At 37.5% G+C, this 18,841-nt stretch overlaps 1 protein-coding gene across 5 annotated transcripts in view; it reads left to right on the forward strand.

Moving 5' to 3' along the window:
• Positions 1–16,533, forward strand: part of USP45 (ubiquitin specific peptidase 45) — an 86,809-nt gene extending 70,276 nt beyond the window's left edge. For all 5 annotated transcript variants that reach the window (XM_066358828.1, XM_066358827.1, XM_066358829.1 and 2 more), the window contains 3 exons: positions 5,711–5,797; positions 15,100–15,253; positions 15,853–16,533. In XM_066358828.1, the coding sequence (XP_066214925.1) occupies positions 5,711–5,797; positions 15,100–15,253; positions 15,853–15,983 (372 nt within the window). In that variant the 3' untranslated portion in view covers positions 15,984–16,533. The remainder of the gene's footprint in view (positions 1–5,710; positions 5,798–15,099; positions 15,254–15,852) is intronic.
• The last annotated feature ends 2,308 nt before the right edge of the window (positions 16,534–18,841 follow it).

The raw sequence follows: 18,841 nt of genomic DNA on the forward strand, positions 1-18,841 counted from the left end.
TGCTTGCTTTAGCAAGAGGTCATTGGCTCAGCTTGAGGCCCCTGGTCAAGGCACATATGAGAAAGCAATTAATGAACAACTAAGGTGTCACAATGAAGAATTGATGCTTCTTATCTCTCTCCCTTCCTGTCTGTCTCTCTCTCTTTCTCCCTCTCACTAAAAAAAAAATAATAAAATACTTGTTTTAAAATAAAGCTGTAATAAATAAAACAGTGTGGTCAGAATTGTCAGATAAAACATGAGTTTAATATAAAGCTCCTTTGTTATGATAATGAAATAATATGAAATCAGTTCGGAAGAGGGCTACATCATTCAGTAAATAATTCAGTAAAGGATTTAGGGAAGAAAATTAGCTTTTGGAGGAAATAAAAGCTTATAGCTAAACCCTACCATATATCAATACTATTTATAGATAAATTGCTTTAATTGTATGAAACAAATTATCAAAAGACTAGAAGAAAACTTAAATGAATATCAACCTGATCTCTGCATGGAAGATTTTCTAAGTATAAAATCCATAAAAGAAATCTTTTTTTTTTTTTTTTTTCCTGAAGCTGGAAACGGGGAGAGACAGTCAGACAGACTCCCGCATGCGCCCGACCGGGATCCACCCGGCACGCCCACCAGGGGGCGCCGCTCTGCCCACCAGGGGGCGATGCTCTGCCCCTCCGGGGCATCGCTCTGTTGTGACCAGAGCCACTCTAGCGCCTGGGGCAGAGGCCAAGGAGCCATCCCCAGTGCCCGGGCCATCTTTGCTCCAATGGAGCCTCGCTGCGGGAGGGGAAGAGAGAGACAGAGAGGAAGGAGAGGGGGAAGGGTGGAGAAGCAGATGGACACTTCTCCTGTGTGCCCTGGCCGGGAATCGAACCCGGGACTTCTGCACGCCAGGCCGACACTCTACCACTGAGCCAACCGGCCAGGGCTCATAAAAGAAATCTTGAGGGAAAAGATTGGAAGCTTTGATTATATATATCTGCAGCATTTCAGGTGGGCCACAGATGGGCAGGATGAGATTTTTCTCTACACTTTTCATCCCTATCCAAAGAAGGACTAGGTTAATTCTTGACTTTCTATAGCCAAGATTATAGAAATTTAATGGAAGTGAGATGGCTGCTGAGAGCAGATGTATCGTGTCTCGCTACATCAGAATGCCTGTGGAAGGTGTATGTCTGCAGTAACTGTGTGAACAAGATAGGGTCATGCCACGCCTGACCTGTGATGGTGCAGTGGATAAAGCATCAACCTGGAATGCTGAGGTTGCTGGTTCAAAACCCCAGACTTGCCTGATCAAGGCACATATGGGAAGCAACTACTGGGAGTTGTTGACTCCCACTTCTCTCCCCACTTTCTCCCTCTCTCTCTCACCTCTCTCTGAGAATCGATAAATAAAACATTAAAAAAAAATAGGGTCATGCCAGACCTGAGGAGCTAATTGCATGTTGTACAAGTTGTTTTATATTTGGTCATTGTATTTCTATTTAGGAAAAATGTACAGAAAGAATTCATGCCTTTACTGGGAAATATTTACAAATATCTCGGTCCCTTCTTGTTCTCAAGCTAAATGTAATGTGAGCAAGCTATATTCTCATTCCTAGGGACTGAGAATTATCGGGAGCAGACTCTAAGCAAAGTCTCTGCTTCTAGTATTTTATTGTTTTGAAAGCCAATGTCTCTCTATAGTAACATTAGAGCTGTATATGAAATATTCATGACACTGAAAGGCAAATCTCAAACAGGATATTACCATCATAAATATGTAAATAATTCTTAAAGATCTATAAGGAAAATATTGTCTGACCTGTGGTGGCACAGTAGATAAAGTGTTGACCTGGAACGCTGAGGTCACCAGTTCAAAACCCTGGACTTGCCTGGTCAAGGCACATATGGGAGTTGATGCTTCCTGCTCCTTCCCTCCTTCTCTCTCTCTCTCTCTCTCTCTCTCTCTCTCTATCTATCTCTCTATCTTAAATGAATAAATTTTTAAAAATCTAAAAAAAAAAAATATGAAGACCCTAATAGAAAAATGGTTAAGAACATGTCTTGACAGTTCAGATAAGTAAAAATTCCAGGAAAGTGTGAAGAAATAGGTCCATCTTTCCAGCAAACAAATGCAAAATAAAATGACAGTGAGATTCTTTTTTTAACCTTTGCAAATTGGCAGAGATCTGATTGTGTTGATGAGGACGTGAGGTACAGGCTCTCTCATGCCAGCAGCGGACCTGTAAGTGGTAACACCTAGAAAGTAATTTAATAATATATTTCAAGAACATTAAGTAATGTTTTGAATCAAACATAATTTTTGAACAAAAGTATTGCTTTTGACTAAGTAATTCCACTTCTAAGACCTGTTACAAGGTAATAGAAATAGAAAAGTGTGTATCTCAGTCATTATATAGCTCATGCCAGCTGTGAGGCCTGCTGCAGGCATCATATTTACATTTTAATGACATGGAGAAAATACTTCTGGTGTTCAGTTAAAAGAAAAAATTTTTAAAAGGCAGGAGACTGCATATGCCCAAATGTAAGGCAAGATATTTTCCAAAAATTATCCCCTTGAAAAAGAGAGTCAAGATAGTTACTAGAGTTATTGGGGTGATTGATTTATAAGATATATAAATATTGAGTCACTATGTTGTATACCTCAAACTAATACAATATTGTAAATCCAATATAAGTAAAAAAAAAAAGTTTACAAAAGAAAGAGATTCGTCTTATACTAAAGCCCTTTACAGAGTCTCTCCTGTTAGTGGGGTAGTTTCTCCACAGAAAGTACTGTCCTGGGAGGATACATTAGCCTGAAGGGGTCTCGGGCAGTGCTGGTATTGAATGCTTATTGAGGTCATCTGATGAGAAAAACAAGGCAAATTGAATACAGATTAAATACTATTGGTATGTGACCTCACAATTTCACGTCAGATAACATGTTAAACCTTTTAAACATCACTGGAAGAAACAAATCAATAAGTGGGTATATTTTGGTAAAAAACAAATAAATAAGCTTTCTTACCTTTAAAGGAGAGTAAGAAGGCCCTGGCTGGTTTGTTCAGTGAATAGAGCGTTGGCCCTGCTTGAGGAAGTTCTTGGTTCAATCCTGAATCAAGACACACAGGAGAAGCGACCATCTGCTTCTCTTCTCCCTCTCCCCCTTCTCACTCAATCCCTCTCTCACAGCCAGTGGTCCAGTTGGTCAGAGGATAGCTTATTGATTCCAGCATCAACCCCAGACTGGGGTTGCTGGGTGGGTCCCGGTCAGGGCACAAGCGGGAGTCTGTCTCTCTATCTCCCCTCCTCTTACAAAAAAGAAAGAAAGAAAGAAAAAGGAAAGTAAAAAATAACAGATTCACAGTGAAATTATGTCCTTGAAGTAAGTCATGAAAGCCTTGCATGAAAGGTTGCATCTGTTAGTCTTTGTCTACCTGAATAATTCAGATCTTCTGATTACAATAAGGTTTCTGTTTGTGAGTTTCCTATCCAGTACCATTGGCATTCAGTCTGTCAGCTAGTTTTTAACTATCATTAAATAATGCAAAGTGTAAATTTTTCAAGTTCTGCCTTTGGAAATTAAAAATTGAAAAAGACATATAGAGCTTATTTAAGAACATGAGGTTTGTTTTGATTTATACAATATATAACATTTACTCTTATTGATTGAGTATTCAGATTTAGGCTTTTTGTTTTAATGAATGAATATCACTGAATTTTATTTTTTTTAATTTTTTTTGTGACAGACAGAGAGAGACAGGGGTAGATAGGGACAGACAGAACGGGAAAGAGATAAGAAGCATCAATTTTTTGTTGTGGCACCTTAGTTGGTCATTGATTGCTTTCTCATATGTGCCTTGACCAAGGGCAGTGATGGGCAATCTTTTGAGCTTGGTGTGTCAAAATTCACCAAAAAACCGAGCATAACTCGGGTGGTGTGTCACTTCAAGAAAAAAATCATAATTTCGTGATATTTATAGTTTAATAAAAATGTATAATTGTAATATATAACTGTATTTAATAAACCAAAAACTAATTATTTAACTTACCTGTTTAGTGACTTCTTTGTTCATCTGTCAGTCGGTTTCTTTTGTTGGTCTTGATATTATTTAACTTGTGTGGGGTGCTGTGAACTAAGATAAGTGAGGGGGAGAGGGAATTCTTTAACTAACCTGCATATTAGTGACTTTTTTGTTGCTGAATTTCATTGGTTAAATCTTCAATTGAAGGTTGGTATTTTGTACACTTCAAGCCCAAGCAAGCGCTACTAACTTCATCTGTTAATCTGTTTCTTTTGTTGGTTTTGATATTATTTAACGCTAAGAATAAGGTCTCACAAAAGTACGTAGTGGGAAAAATTGTGAGTAAAGCCATTGCTATATTTTTCAGGGTACTAAAAGTGTCTGGTAATCAGTTCCAGGCACTCCAAATTTCCTGTTCGTAGTGGCACTCCTCTTGATTCTCCAAGCGGCACCTTTCCAGATTCTCAAGCTCTGACCTCAAGTTGACAAATACCTGAGCCCAGATGCTGTCTTGAAATTCTCTTATGTAAATTAAGATGGCTGCCACTATTTCTGATGGCGGGAAACGGCACCCATAGCACAGGCCCTCACCTCTCCCAGCCTCCCCCTCACTTATCTCAGTAATGAGGGTCAATTAGAAATCCACGACACCCCAGAACAGTAGATTGGATGATGGTTGCTGGTAATGGCGATCACAGGGCCCTCAGAGATGCGTCCCCCACGACATTCTGCTGCTCCCTGCTCTGCCAGCTGGAAATGAGATCAAAGATTCCCTAACTGCCTAACCAGAAGTCCCAGAACTAGACGCTCTGTGCCAGAGTTCTGTTGAGTTCTGTTGTTTTGGCCTACGCCTACAGACCTCTGGCACAGAGTATGTACACTACAGCAAATGTTTTATCCTCAGCTATTGCACCTGGCCGTGCAGGAGCCAAGGATGAAACGTCTTTCTCAGCATGCGGCCCCATACTTCCCTGGTATGCGGCTGCATGCGGCTGCGTGTCATCGAGAATGGCTATGCATGTCAGTGCTGACACACGTGTCATAGGTTTGCCATCACGGACCAAGGGGCTACAGCAGACTGAGTGACCCCTTGCTCAAGCCAGCGACCTTGGGCTCAAGCTGGTGAGCCTTGCTCAAACCAGATGAGCCCATGCTCAAGCCGGCAGCCTCGGGGTTTTCAACCGGGGTCCTCCACATCCCAGTCCGACACTCTATCCACTGAGCCACTACCTGGTCAGGCTGAATATCACTGATTTTTAGAACTGAAAAGGATCTAATCAACCCATTTCTACCCATTTTCTGCCTTGATCTAAGTGAGGTTGCCTAGAATCAAGTTAGGTGTTAACCAGTCATTGAATCAGACCTAGGACACCAGACTCCTAATAAATTTTTATGATAGCATATGTCTCAGTAGCTTAGCTTTTATCATATCGAATTTATTTTTCTCTAAGTATTGAAAAGCCACAGTGAAAATAACTATTTCCATATTATTTGTGGTAAAAATGCACATAAATGATCTTTGCAGTGACAGTTTATGAAACCTAATTGAAAACTTAGTCATATATCAATTTTGGACTATTCATTAATGATATTTATATATCTATGAAAAAACTAACATCCAGGATTCCACTTTTAGTTTTAATTAATAAACATAATGACTTAGATTGAGTTTGCTGCATTACAAATTTTTTTTTTTGTCTTTCTAGACTGGATTGAGTCTTCGCAAAGTAAACAGACATGTAGATTTTCCACTTATGCTTGATTTAGCACCATTCTGTTCTGCTACTTGTAAGGTATATTATGTTATTAAAATACTTATTTGATTTGCAAATAATATGGTTAAGTATCCTATGATTGTTATGCCATGCTTTCTTTTCTTTTTTTATTTATTTATGATTCAATATATTTCTCTAGTGTGTGTATATTGTTGGCTACTAAAAGCCACTTCAAGTTGCTTGGGATCTCTTTTTTTTAAATTCATGATCACTTTTAAAAAAAATTTTATTTAGACAATTTTAATTGTACCAGGGTGACATTGATCGATTAGAGTACATAGATTCAGAGAAAACATCTCCAGATCATTTTGACATCTGATTATGTTGCATACCCATCACCCAAAGTCAAATTGTCCTTTGTCACCTTTTATTTGGTTTTCTTTATGCCTCTCTCCTCCCTTCCCCTCCTTCTCCTCCCTTCCCCTCCCATTGGTAACCACTGCACTCTTGTCCATGTCCATGAGTCTCAATTTTGTGCCCCACCTATGTATGGAATCATACAGTTCTTAGGTTATTCTAATTTACTTATTTCACTCAGTATGTTATCAAGGGCCATCCATGTTGTTGTAAATGATCTGATGTCATCATTTCTTATGGCTGAGTAATATTCCATAGTATATATGTACTACATCTTCTTTATCCAATCATCTATTAAAGGGCTTTTTGGCTGTTTCCATGTCTTGGCCACTGTGAACAATGCTACAGTGACCATGGGGCTGCATGTGTCTTTATGTACCAGTGTTTTTCAGTTTTGGGGGCATATGGTAGTTCTACTCTTAATTTTTTGAGGAACCGTCATACTTTCTTCTATAATGGTTGTACTACTTGACATTCCCAACAACAGTGAATGAGGGTTCCTTTTTCTCCACAGCCTCTCCAACACTTGTTGTTACCTGTCTTGTTGAAAATAGCTAATATAACAGGTGTGAGGTGGTATCTCATTGTAGATTTGATTTGCATTTCTCTAATAGCTAATGAAGATGAGCATCTCTTCATATATCTGTTGGCCATTTGTATTTCTTCCTGGGAGAAGTGTCTGTTTATGTTCTCTTCCCTTTTTTTTTATTGGATTGTTTGCTTGTTTGTTGTTGAGTTTTGTGAGTTCTTTGTATATTTTAGATATTAGGCCCTTATCTGTGCTGTTGTTTGAAAATATTGCCCGTTTAGTTGGCTCTCTGTTTGTTTTGTTGTCAGTTTCTTTTGCTGTGCAGAAGCTTCTTAGTCTGATGTAGTCCCATTCATTTATCTTTGCCTTCACTTCCTTTGCCTTTAGAGTCAAATTCATAAAATGTTCTTTATGGCCAAAGTCCATGAGTTTAGTACCTATGTTTTCTTCTGTGTAATTTATTGTTTCAGGTCTTATATTTATGTCTTTGATCTATTTTGAATTAATTTTGGTACAAGGGGACAAACTGTAGTCAAGTTTCATTCTTTTGCATGCGGCTCTCCAGTTTTCCCAGCACCATTTATTGAAGAGGCTTTCTTTTCTCCATTGTGTGTTTTTTGCTCCTATATCAAAGATGATTTGACCATTTATATGTGGTTTTATTTCTGGGCTCACTATTCTGTTCCATTGGTCTGAGTGTCTCTTTTTCTGTTAATACCATGCTGTTTTGATTATCGTGGCTCTATAATATAATTTGAAGTCAGGTATTGTAATGCCCCCAGCTTCGTTATTTTTCCGTAAGATTACTTTGGCTATTCGGGGTTTTTTGTAGTTCCATATAAACCTGATGATTTTTTCTTCCATTTCTTTAAAAAATGACATTGGATTTTTGATGGGAATTGCATTAAATTTGTATATTGCTTTGGGTAATATGGTCATTTTGACTATATTTATTTCTATCCAAGAACAAGGAATATTTTTTCATTTCATTGTATCTTTTTCAATTTCCCTTAACAATGCTTTGTAGTTTTCATTATATAGGTCCTTTACATTCTTTATTATATTTATTCCTGGATATTTTTGTTGTTGTTGCAACCATAAAAGGGATTATTTTTATGAGTTCGTTTTCTGATGTTGTATTGTTGGCATATAGGAAGGCAGTAGACTTCTGTATATTAATTTTGTATCCTGTGATTTTATTGTATTTATTTATTGTTACTAATAGTCTTTTTGTGGAATCTTTGGGGTTTTCGATGTACAGGATCATATCATCTACAAAAAGTGAAACCTTTACTTCTTCTTTCCAAATATGAATGCCTTTTATTTCTTTCTCTTGTCTGATTGCTCTGGCTAGAACTTCCAGCACTACGTTGAATAAGAGTGGAGAGAGAGAGTGGGCAGCCTTGTCTTGTTCCTGATTTTAGAGGAAAAGTCTTCAATTTTTTGCCATTTAATATATATGATGTTAGCTGATGGTTTGTCATAAATGGCCTTTATTATATTGAGATTTTTTTTCTATCCCCATTTTATTGAGTGTTTTAAACATAAAATGATTTTATGAATGCCTTTTCTACATCTATTGATAGGATCATATGGTTTTTGTTCTTTGTTTTGTTGATATGGTGTATTACTGTTAACCGTTTTACGTATGTTGTATCATCCTTGTCATTCTGTAATGAATCCCACTTGATCATGATGAATTATTTTTTTAATGTGTTATTGTATTTAATTTGCTAGTATTTTGTTTAGGATTTTAGCATTTGCGTTCATTAGAGATATTGGTCGGTAGTTTTCTTTTTTTGTGTTGTCCTTGCCAGATTTTGGTATGAGGGTTATGTTGGCCTCATAACGTGTTTGGCAGTATTGCTTCTTCTTCAATTTTGGGGGAGACTGAGTAGAATAGGAACTAAGTCTTCTTTGAATGTTTGATAGAATTCACTAGTATAGCCGTCTGGCTCTGGACTTTTATTTTTTGGAAGGTTTTTGATAGTTTCTATTTCCTCCCTGCTTATGGGTCTGTTTAGGCTATCTACTTCTTCATGACTCAGTCTAGGAAGATAATATTGTTCTAGGAATTTATCCATTTCTTCTAGATTGTTAAATTTGATGGCATATAGTTTTTCATACTTTTCTACGATAATTCTTTATATTTTTATGTCTGTGGTGATTTCTCCTCTCTCATTTTGGATTTTGTTTATGTGAGTTCTTTCTCTTTTTTCCTTAGTGAGTCTTGACAAGGGTTTGTCAATTTTGTTGATCTTTTCAAAGAACCAGCTCCTTGTTTTATTGATTTTTTCTATAGTTTCTCTGTTCTCTATTTCATTTATTTCTGCTCTGATTCTTATTATTTCCATTCTTCTGCTGGTTTTGAGTTGCCTTTGTTCTTTTTCTAGTTCCTTAAGATTTTATGTTAAGTTGTTTTCTTGTGCTCGTTTGTTTATATAAGCTTGTAGTGATATGGACTTCCCTCTTATTACTGCTTTTGCTGCATCCCAGAGATTCTGATATGTTGTATTGTCATTTTCATTTGTCTGTATTTATCTTTTGATCTCTGCATTTACTTCTTCTTTGACCCACTCATTTTTTAGAAGTATGTTGTTTAATTTCCACATTTTTGTAGGTTTGTTTACTTTTTTTTTTGCAGTTGAATTTTAGTTTCAAAGCTTTATGATCAGAGTATCAGTCTTTCTGAATGTTTTGATGTTAATTTTGTGGCCCTACATATGGTCAATTCTTGAGAATATTCCATGTACACTGGAGAAAAATGTATACTCTGGTGTTTTGAGATGACATGTCCTGTACATGACTATAACTTCCAATTGTTTTAGTGTTTCATTTAACGCCCAAATTTTTTACTGATTTTCTGTTTGGATGAATGATCTAGAGCCGTCAGCGTTGTATTGAGGTCTCCAAGTATGATTGTATTTTTAGACCAGTTAGTAGATATCTTATATACTTTGGTGCTCCTTGGTTTGGTGCATATATTTGCATATATATATATATATATATATATATGTATATTAAGAAGTGTTATGTCTTCGTGATTCAATGTTTCCTTTATCATTATGAAATGACCATCTTTTTTTTTTTTTTTTACTACAGAAACAGAGTCAGAGAGAGGGATAGATAGGGACAGACAGACAGAAACAGAGAAAGATGAGAAGAATCAATCATTAGTTTTTTGTTGCACATTGCAATACCTTAGTTGTTCATTGATTGCTTTCTCATATGTGCCTTGACCTTGGGCCTTCAGCAGATCGAGCAACCCCTTGCTCGAGCCAGCAACCTTGGGTCCAAGCTGGTGAGCTTTGCTTAAACCAGATGAGCCCGCACTCAAGCTGGCAACCTCGGGGTCTTGAACCTGGGTCCTTGGCATCCCAATCCGACGCTCTATCCACTGTACCATTGCCTGGTCAGGCTGAAATGACCATCTTTGTCTCTGCTTACCTTTGCTGTCTTGTAGTCAGCATTGTAGATATGAGTATGGCTACACCTGCTTTCTTTGGATGTTATTTGCTTGGAAAATCGTTTCCAACCTTTCACTTTGAATTTGTTTTTATCCTTGTAGCTTAGATGTGTTTCTTGAAGGCAGCGTACAGTTGGATTTTCTTTTTTGATCCACTCTGCTACTCTGTGTCTTTTTATTGGTGAGTTCAATCCAATCCATTTACATTTAATGTAATTATTGACACTTGAGGATTTCCTATTGCCATTTTATATATTGCTTTCTTTTTTTTTTTTTTTTTTTACAGGGACAGAGAGAGAATCAGAGAGAGGAATAGATAGAGACAGACAGACAGAAACAGAGAGAGATGAGAAGCATCAATTATCAGTTTTTTTTGTTGCGACACCTTAGCTGTTCATTGATTGCTTTCTCATATGTGCCTTGACCACGGGCCTCTAGCAGGCCGAGCAACCCCTTGCTCGAGCCAGCCACCTTGGGTCCAAGCTGGTGAGCTTTTTGCTCAAGCTAGATGAGCCCACGCTCAAGCTGGCGACCTCGGGGTCTCAAACCTGGGTCTTTCCGCATCCCAGTCCGATGCTCTATCCACTGCGCCACCACCCGGTCAGGCATATATTTCTTTCTTATAGCTCTATATCTTGTTTGCTTCTTCTCTTTTGTTTTTCTATCATTTATTTTTGCTTGGTTGTATTCCATACTTCTTTTCTCTGTTAATTCTTTTCTTAAGCCATGTGTTTCTATAGTGGTTTTTTCAGTGGTGGTTACCATTAGGTAGTAAAAAGGATATATATCATACTCATTGTAGTCCATTAACTCATGAGTGTTTCTGCACTCCATCCTTCTTTGCTACTGCTAATCATTGTCCTCTCCCCTTTTTTTGTTTTTGTTTTCACAGATTAATCTTGTTTTTATTGTGATTTTGTTGGAGCTTTTACTTGTAATTTTGTTTTGTTCTTTCTATCTGGTCAGATAACCCCCTTTAGTATTTCCAACTTTAGTATTTCCAAAGTGGGGGTTTTCTGGTGTTAAATTCCCTCATCTTGGCCCTGGCCGGTTGGCACAGCGGTAGAGCGTCGGCCTGGCGTGCGGGGGACCCGGGTTCGATTCCCGGCCAGGGCACATAGGAGAAGCGTCCATTTGCTTCTCCACCCCCCCCCCTCCTTCCTCTCTGTCTCTCTCTTCCCCTCCCACAGCCAAGGCTCCATTGGAGCAAAGATGGCCCGGGCGCTGGGGATGGCTCCTTGGCCTCTGCCCCAGGCGCTAGAGTGGCTCTGGTCGCGGCAGAGCATCGCCCCCTGGTGGGCAGAGCGTCGCCCCTGGTGGGCGTGCCGGGTGGATCCCGGTCGGGCGCATGCAGGAGTCTGTCTGACTGTCTCTCCGTTTCCAGCTTCAGAAAAATACAAAAAAAAAAATTCCCTCATCTTTTCTATATCTGTGAATGTTTTTATTTCCCCTTTGTATTTGAAGGATAGCTTTGATGGATATAGTATTCTTGGCTGGAATTTTCTCTCTTTCAGTACTTTAAATATTGGGTTCCACTCTCTTCTGGCTTGTAGTTTCTGCTGAGAAATCTGATGATAGCCTAATGGGCCTTCCTTTATATTATGTATTCTTTTTTTCCCTGGCTGCCTTGAGGATTTCTTCTTTGTCATTGGTTTGTGATAATTTCATTATGGTGTGTCTTGGAGTAAGTCTGTTTGGGTTAAGGTAACTCGGTGTTCTGTTTGCTTCTTGGATTCAAGGCCCTAATTCTTTCCACAAGCTTGGGAAGTTCTCATCTATTATTTGTTTGAATATGTTCTCCATTCCATTTTCTCTCTCTTCTCCTTCTGACATACCTATTATTCTTATGATGCTCTTTCTGATGGAGTCAGACAATTCCTGTAGAGCTTTCTCATTTTTTTAAAAATTTATGAGTCTCTCTTCTCTTCTCTCTGTAGTGTCTCTAATTGCCTGTCTTCCATGTCACTAATTTTCTTCTCTATCTGGCCTGTTCTATTAGTTAAGCTTGTTACTTTGTTTTTCAGTTCATGTATTGAGTTTTTCATTTCTGTTTGATTCCTTTTTATAGTTTCAGTTTCCTTGGTGAAGTATTCTTTTTGTTCATTGAATTGTTTTTTGAGCTCTCTAAATTGCCTTTTGGGGCTTTCTTGTAATTCTCTGAGTATTTTTAGGACTTCAATTTTAAATTATCTGTCATTTAACTCCAAGGTTTCCAAGCAATTGAAATTTTTTTCTAGAGATTTTTCATCATCTATCTGAGCTACATCTATGTCTTTTGTATCCATGATATTTGATTTCTTTTTCTTTACTGGCATTTGAGAGTGGTATTGTTAATAACACTAGTAAGAGATAATTAAAAAAAGTTGAAAAGATACAGTGAAAAAATGAAAATTATATTATGATAAGTGGAAGAAAAACTAAAGAGAATAGGGAGCCAGAACTAAGGGAAAATGACAAAGAGATAAAAAGGAAGTCAAAATATGTATAGTGTCACAAAGATAAATATGAATTCAAAATAAAATAATTTGTTGATAAATGATTGAATGAGAGAAAAAAGAAAAAAAAGAAAAGATGAAAATAAAAAGAGTTAAGGTTTTTGAAATATAATCCTCATAAAAAAAAGAAGAATGAGAAATGTAACAGATATGGATAATGAAAGTCAAAAGGAAAAGGAATGAATAAATTGGAAAGATGATGAAATGACCAAAGTGGGAGAAAAAAGAAAAAAAGAAGAAGTTATAAAAAAATGTAATTTTTTCCTGGTTTTGAGAGGTAGCTTTTTTTTATTATTATTGTTATTGGCAGCTGGCGCTGTACTACAGGGTTTGCTTTATCAGAGATTTGCTCTTGTGTTGCTATGGCAGTGACATGGGCTGGGCCTCAGTCCCGTTGGTAGGTGGGTCCTGTTAGTTCTTGGAGGCTCCGACAATGGGAGACTCAGTTAGCTTTCCAGGTGCCTCTCCCACGTCTCTCCCTCCTGTGCTAGCAGCCTGGGGACTTAACTGTGAGGTTGCCTCAGGCACTGCTTGCAGAGTAAGAGGCTCTAAGAGCAGCCAGGTCCTTCCTCCAGCACCGCTCAATGCATAGTTCTGTGCCAAGCAGAGCCACCAGCGGGAGAAGTCAGGTCTGGGAGCCGATTGTAGATCTGGTGCCTTTCTAAGGGCCCCGGGGCATGTCTAGTACGCCTCAGCGCTCCAGGGGTCTAATCTCCACAGGCCTTTGTGCCCTGTTTGGTAGCCCACAGCAAGCCATGTGCCTGCTCAGCCCCCATGACCTCTGCAGTGCACACAGAGGTCTGCTCCTGCCCACTTAGGCGCACAACATCTGTTATCTCAGTCAGAGCCAGTAATGCAGGAATGTACTTTGAAACCTGTATCAGCTCGTGGAGGCACCCTGCCTGGACAGGTCCAGGCCTAGGGATCCCGGCCCTTGCGCAATTCCCATGCTGTTGGTTAGGGAACCGGGACCACACAGAAACGCTGGTACAGCCCATGCAGAATTCCACCGCTGACAATCTCAGGCCTAGCCCTTCTGCCCAGAAGCACGCGTCCCCATGCCAGAGGCTCCAGGTGGAGCCACTTGCACACCGCCCGCCATCGCAGACCCTGGAGCACACAAAGCCACTCTAGTGCCAGCCTCTGTGGGCAACCTGCATAGGCAACCTCCATCGGAGCCTGCCACTTGTGCTAGCCCCATATCCGTGACCTCAGGCTGAGCCGGCGCGCTGTCTCCTCTGCTTGATAATCCACCCTATCCCAGCTTCTTCCTTCTGCCCCAGATCCTCCGTTTCTCTGGGTTCCAGACGAAAGTGGTCCTTCCTCAGATCAGTGAGGAAAGGGGAATACTCCATTCTCCATCTTATTTCCTTCAGAGTGGATTATATCATATATTCAGCCACCTTTTTGCCCAATCATACCTTTGTCTGGTGTGTGTATATTTCAGATGCTCCTGAGATTTTTTTCTCTGTCTTTGTTGGTGAAATTTCAAGGGGACATATCGGGAGCACCCTTCACAGCGCCATTTCTCTACCATCACTCCGGCTTTGGAGTTTTGATGTGACCCTAGTGTTTCCTTTTTGAATCACTGTGCTACCAACTGGATATATTCTTCACTTTAATTTGGATTTTAGAGACTGTTTTCTAAATTTAAATTTTTCAAATTTTGTTAAATGATTACTAAATATTTACACAGTTCCAAAGTCAAATATATCAAATGTACAAAGCAAAGTAAATTCAAACAAGTGTAGCTTTTCTCCATGTATGTCCATCATTATTGTTCCCTCCCTTTATAGATAACCATTGTTAAAAAGTTATGGTATTCTTCTACTAGTTTTTTAAAAATATAAGCTGATAGGTATGTGTGTGTGCTCTCTCCTCTTAAATAATCATAGCTTACAATATATATCCTTTTTATCTACCTTACCATTATATTATATCCTGGAGTTTATTTCAAAGCAGCATTTAGAGATACTCTGCATTCCATTTTTCAAGCATATAATACTCGTATGGATGCATCATAGTTCATTCAACCAGTTCCTAATTTATGTACATTTGGGCCTATTCTGATTTTTGATAATACAAATATTTGTGCAACTAGTAGTTTGGTGCATGTCTTTTTACATTTTGTTTATGTACCAGTATAATAGAATCCTAGAAATAGGATTGATAAATCCAAGTGTAACACATGTGTAATTTAGCTTGATACCATTAATTATTCCATCAGAGGAGTTGTACCCCTTTGCATTCCCACATGTAGTAGTGTGTGTGAATACTTTTCCCCACAGCCCATCCACCAGGGGATGTTGTCAATCATTTGCATTTTACCAGTCTAGTATGTGTGGAAAAGTTTCTCAGTGTATTTTTATATGCTATGTTTTCATGTGCTTATGTTAAGTAGGACATACATTTGACTTAATTTTCCTTAGAGTAATATTTCACTAAATGTTACTTTTTAAATTTTTGTCTAAAGAATGTAAGTGTGGGAAAGAAGGTTCTCTATGATCTGTATGGCATAGTGGAACATAGTGGCTCAATGAGAGGAGGTCACTACACCGCATATGTAAAAGTGAGAACACCCTCCAGGAAATTATTGGAACATATCACTGGAAAGAGAAGTGTACCTGGTATGTTATACTAAGTTTATTTTATTCTTAAAAACAAATGAATTCTTTGTTTTTTGGAAGAGCTAAGTTATTTCATGGATAACTCAAGTGGATTCAGTTTGTTAATGTTAAGTGAGAAATAAATTTAAGAGTACTAGATAATCTTTAAAAATCTTAAATATCATAAGACAGTATGTACCCTTCTAGACGATATGAAGTGACACCAAGTGTTGTGTCATTATATTGCAGTGGAGTGGCATTTTATTTAACAATACCAAAAGTTTTTGAAGACATACCCGGTCCTCAGAATAGAATTGGAGTTGAGAGTTTGCTAACTTTATGGGTCAGCAAACTAACTTTGTTTTTTCTTTTTCCTCTTTTAGAGAAAATGATTTTCCTCAAATAATAAATATTTTCAAGGCTACCTAATATTTCACTAGATTTTTAAAGTAAAATGATAGTAATATTAATGCTTTAAAAGAGTTAGTTCATTTTGCAAGAAACAGATTTATGCAATAAGATCTAGTATTAGATAAACATAGTTTGTGATGAAAATGTTGTTGCATATAATGTAGAGTAAGGATATACTTATTTTAAAATTATACTTCTTGTTTTGTTAGGTTTGAATGAACCTGATAGTGAATCGGCAAGCCAGTGGGTCCATGTTAGTGACACTTACGTGCAGGTGGTTCCGGAATCAAGAGTACTCAGTGCACAAGCGTACCTTCTTTTTTATGAAAGGATATTTTAATTATTTGTTCATTATTAAGGGTAATGGTTATATAGATCACTTTTATTTAAATGCTGCTATGATAACCATAATATGCAATGTGCCTTTGTAGTCTATTCTGTAGGAATAGCATGCCCCTCAAATGCTCCTGAACATTTTTACCATTTTGGTAAATCCTTTTAAAGTAAATTAAATTTAGTCAATGATTTCAAATTTATATTTTTAAAATTAATGTAAACATGTTTTAAAGAAATGTTTGTGCTGGAACAAAACTACAGTTTACAGTAGTAGAGGAAACTCCTTTATGATGTGGCTTATTATTACAAGCATTCAGAAACGATGCCGGCTAAATCAGATCCATCCTTAAAACAGCGTTACCCAAATCTAAGTCACATACCCCCTTTCTGATATAAATGGATCACCTGTGCCATTATTTACTTATAATTTTAAACTTCATTTTTTAGGCTTACTTTTTTTAACCATATCTGTTTTGAGCTTATTCCACATTTTACGTGCTAGTTGTATTTTTTCTAATAAACCCCCAAATAAATATATAATCATTAAATAAAAATTGTTCATTCATATAGCACTTTAGTTACAATCATCTCAGGACTATCCAGGGGTATATGTATGCTGCTCTGTGGGAAATGTTGCTATCATATATATCAATACTTAAACAACTGGCTTAGTGATCTTGTCATATTTTGTATGATTCAGCCATATAAAAAGGTATCACTGTAATGTCAGTAATATGATTTACAAATAATATATTGATTATCTTATTTCTTTGAGTTCTTGAGAACTAGAAAAATATTAAAATATTTCATCACCATATTATTTGTAACCTATTCATGTTGGAGTTAAGAATGAGCTGCAAGTGATTAGCCATGGCCATACTATACGATATAATTATAGATAATTGTAACATGAAGAATTGATAAATAGAAGTTCACCCATATCAGATCATAGGATAACTTTGAAATATAAATTGCTAAGTTAAATTTGTAAATGATAGGAAATTAAATTTTTACTATATTTAACAAGAAAATATTTTTTTTAGTTTTATAGATCAGTAAATATTAATCATAGTATTAGAGTTTTGCAGTCACTTTATAGTCAACAAGCATCATTAAGTTCAAGTGAGTTTGACTTTTTTTTAATGGGTCATGAAGTTGGAATTTCTTTCTTTTTAAATAAATAGCAAATATATGATAGTTTTTCTCCTAGAATTTAAATTATTAAGTTGTCCAAACTTGTCATGAAAATATTGCTATTACTTGGGCTTAAATTTTAAAAAAATAACTGCTATTTTGGTATCACTGTATTGAATCAAAACACTTAATTGCATAGTTCAATCATGCTAATCATTAGTGACAATGGATAAAACTACAGGCATGTACTGGATAAGTGCCTACTCTCAGTTCATTCTCCCGTTGGGAAGGAAGGATAAAAATAGTGGTTGCAGATAACTGTGGAACTATTTAATCAAGACTGGTTCTATTTATTTATTTATTTATTTATTTATTTATTTTACTTACTTACTTGAGATGCAGGGAGGCGCACAGGCTCCTGCATGTACCTCTACCTGGATTCACCTGGCAAGTGCCCTACTGGGCAATGCTCTGCCCATTTGGGCCTGCTGCTCCACTGCTAGGCTACCAAGCTATTTTAGTGCCTGAGGTGAGGCCATGGAACCATCCTCAGTGCTTGGGACCAACTTGCTCAAACCATTTGAGCCACTGCTGCAGGAGGAGAAAAGAGAGAAGGGGGAAAGGGAGGGTGGAGAAGCAGATGGCCACTTCTCCTGTGTGCCCTGACAAGCAATCGAACCTGAGACTTCCACACGCGGGGCCAATTGCTCTACTGCTGAGCTGACTGGCCAGGGCCAGGACTGATTCTTTTTAACATGTAAGTATATATATAGCATAATCAATGTTACCAGTGCTGCCTTTTGATATGGATGAATGGAATTGTGATTATTGTTAAAGATGGTAATAATATACAAAATGCAGGAGCTAAAATGTCATGGCACAAATTCTATTTTTAAGCTGATGCAATTTCAATAGTAGTATTTTTCTTGATTTTTAACAGTGAAATTGTGAAGAAATATATCTCTATAGTATATGTTAATTTGCAAACTCAGGTTTTTGGTCCTATGAAAGTAGTTTAAACAGTGTTTAGATTAATATTTTTGTTTGTTGTCCATTAATATGGAAGATTTCAAAACCAGATCAGTGAATTTTTTTGAAAAATTCCAGTTAAATCTGTTTATTCAAGTCAGCCATCTTGGTAATGACGATTACCCTCCACTCCAAATGTAAATATTGTCACCTCATTTTTCTCCTAGAAAAGATACTACATATTAAGAGGCATGAACTTTTCATTGGATGGTTACCTGCTTCTTATATTATTGATAGAAGAAAGAGAGAGAGAGAGAGAAGGAGGGAGAGAGGGAGGAAGAGAGAAAGAAAGAAGGAAGGGAAACAAGAACACTTTTTTCTGTTGCCTCTTGGCTTACTTACCCCTTATGCAGCTGCAGCCAGGGAGGGTGAGTAATTGGTAACCAGGGAGGGTCAGAATCAAGGAACGTGCCTAGTTCCTCTTTTTGTTAATAGGATGCCAGAAAAGGCATCAGGGCTGTACTTAGCAAATAGGAAATATTTTAAGCTTTATTTTGAGTACCAGTGAAAACTGATTTCTCATTGACACTGTAGCTTCAGAACATTACCTTGTTCCCAAAGCACTGCAGTTTTTATGCTTAACTTCGCATTTATTCATTATGTGTATATTTACTGATCACCTACTATGAGTCAGGCACTATACTGACACTATTTTAACATGTTTTAAAATGGAGAGGCCTAGGCTCTGGTGGGATCACT

This window comes from Saccopteryx leptura, chromosome 1 (genome assembly GCF_036850995.1).
Source record: "Saccopteryx leptura isolate mSacLep1 chromosome 1, mSacLep1_pri_phased_curated, whole genome shotgun sequence".
In the NCBI taxonomy this organism is placed as follows: domain Eukaryota; kingdom Metazoa; phylum Chordata; class Mammalia; order Chiroptera; family Emballonuridae; genus Saccopteryx; species Saccopteryx leptura.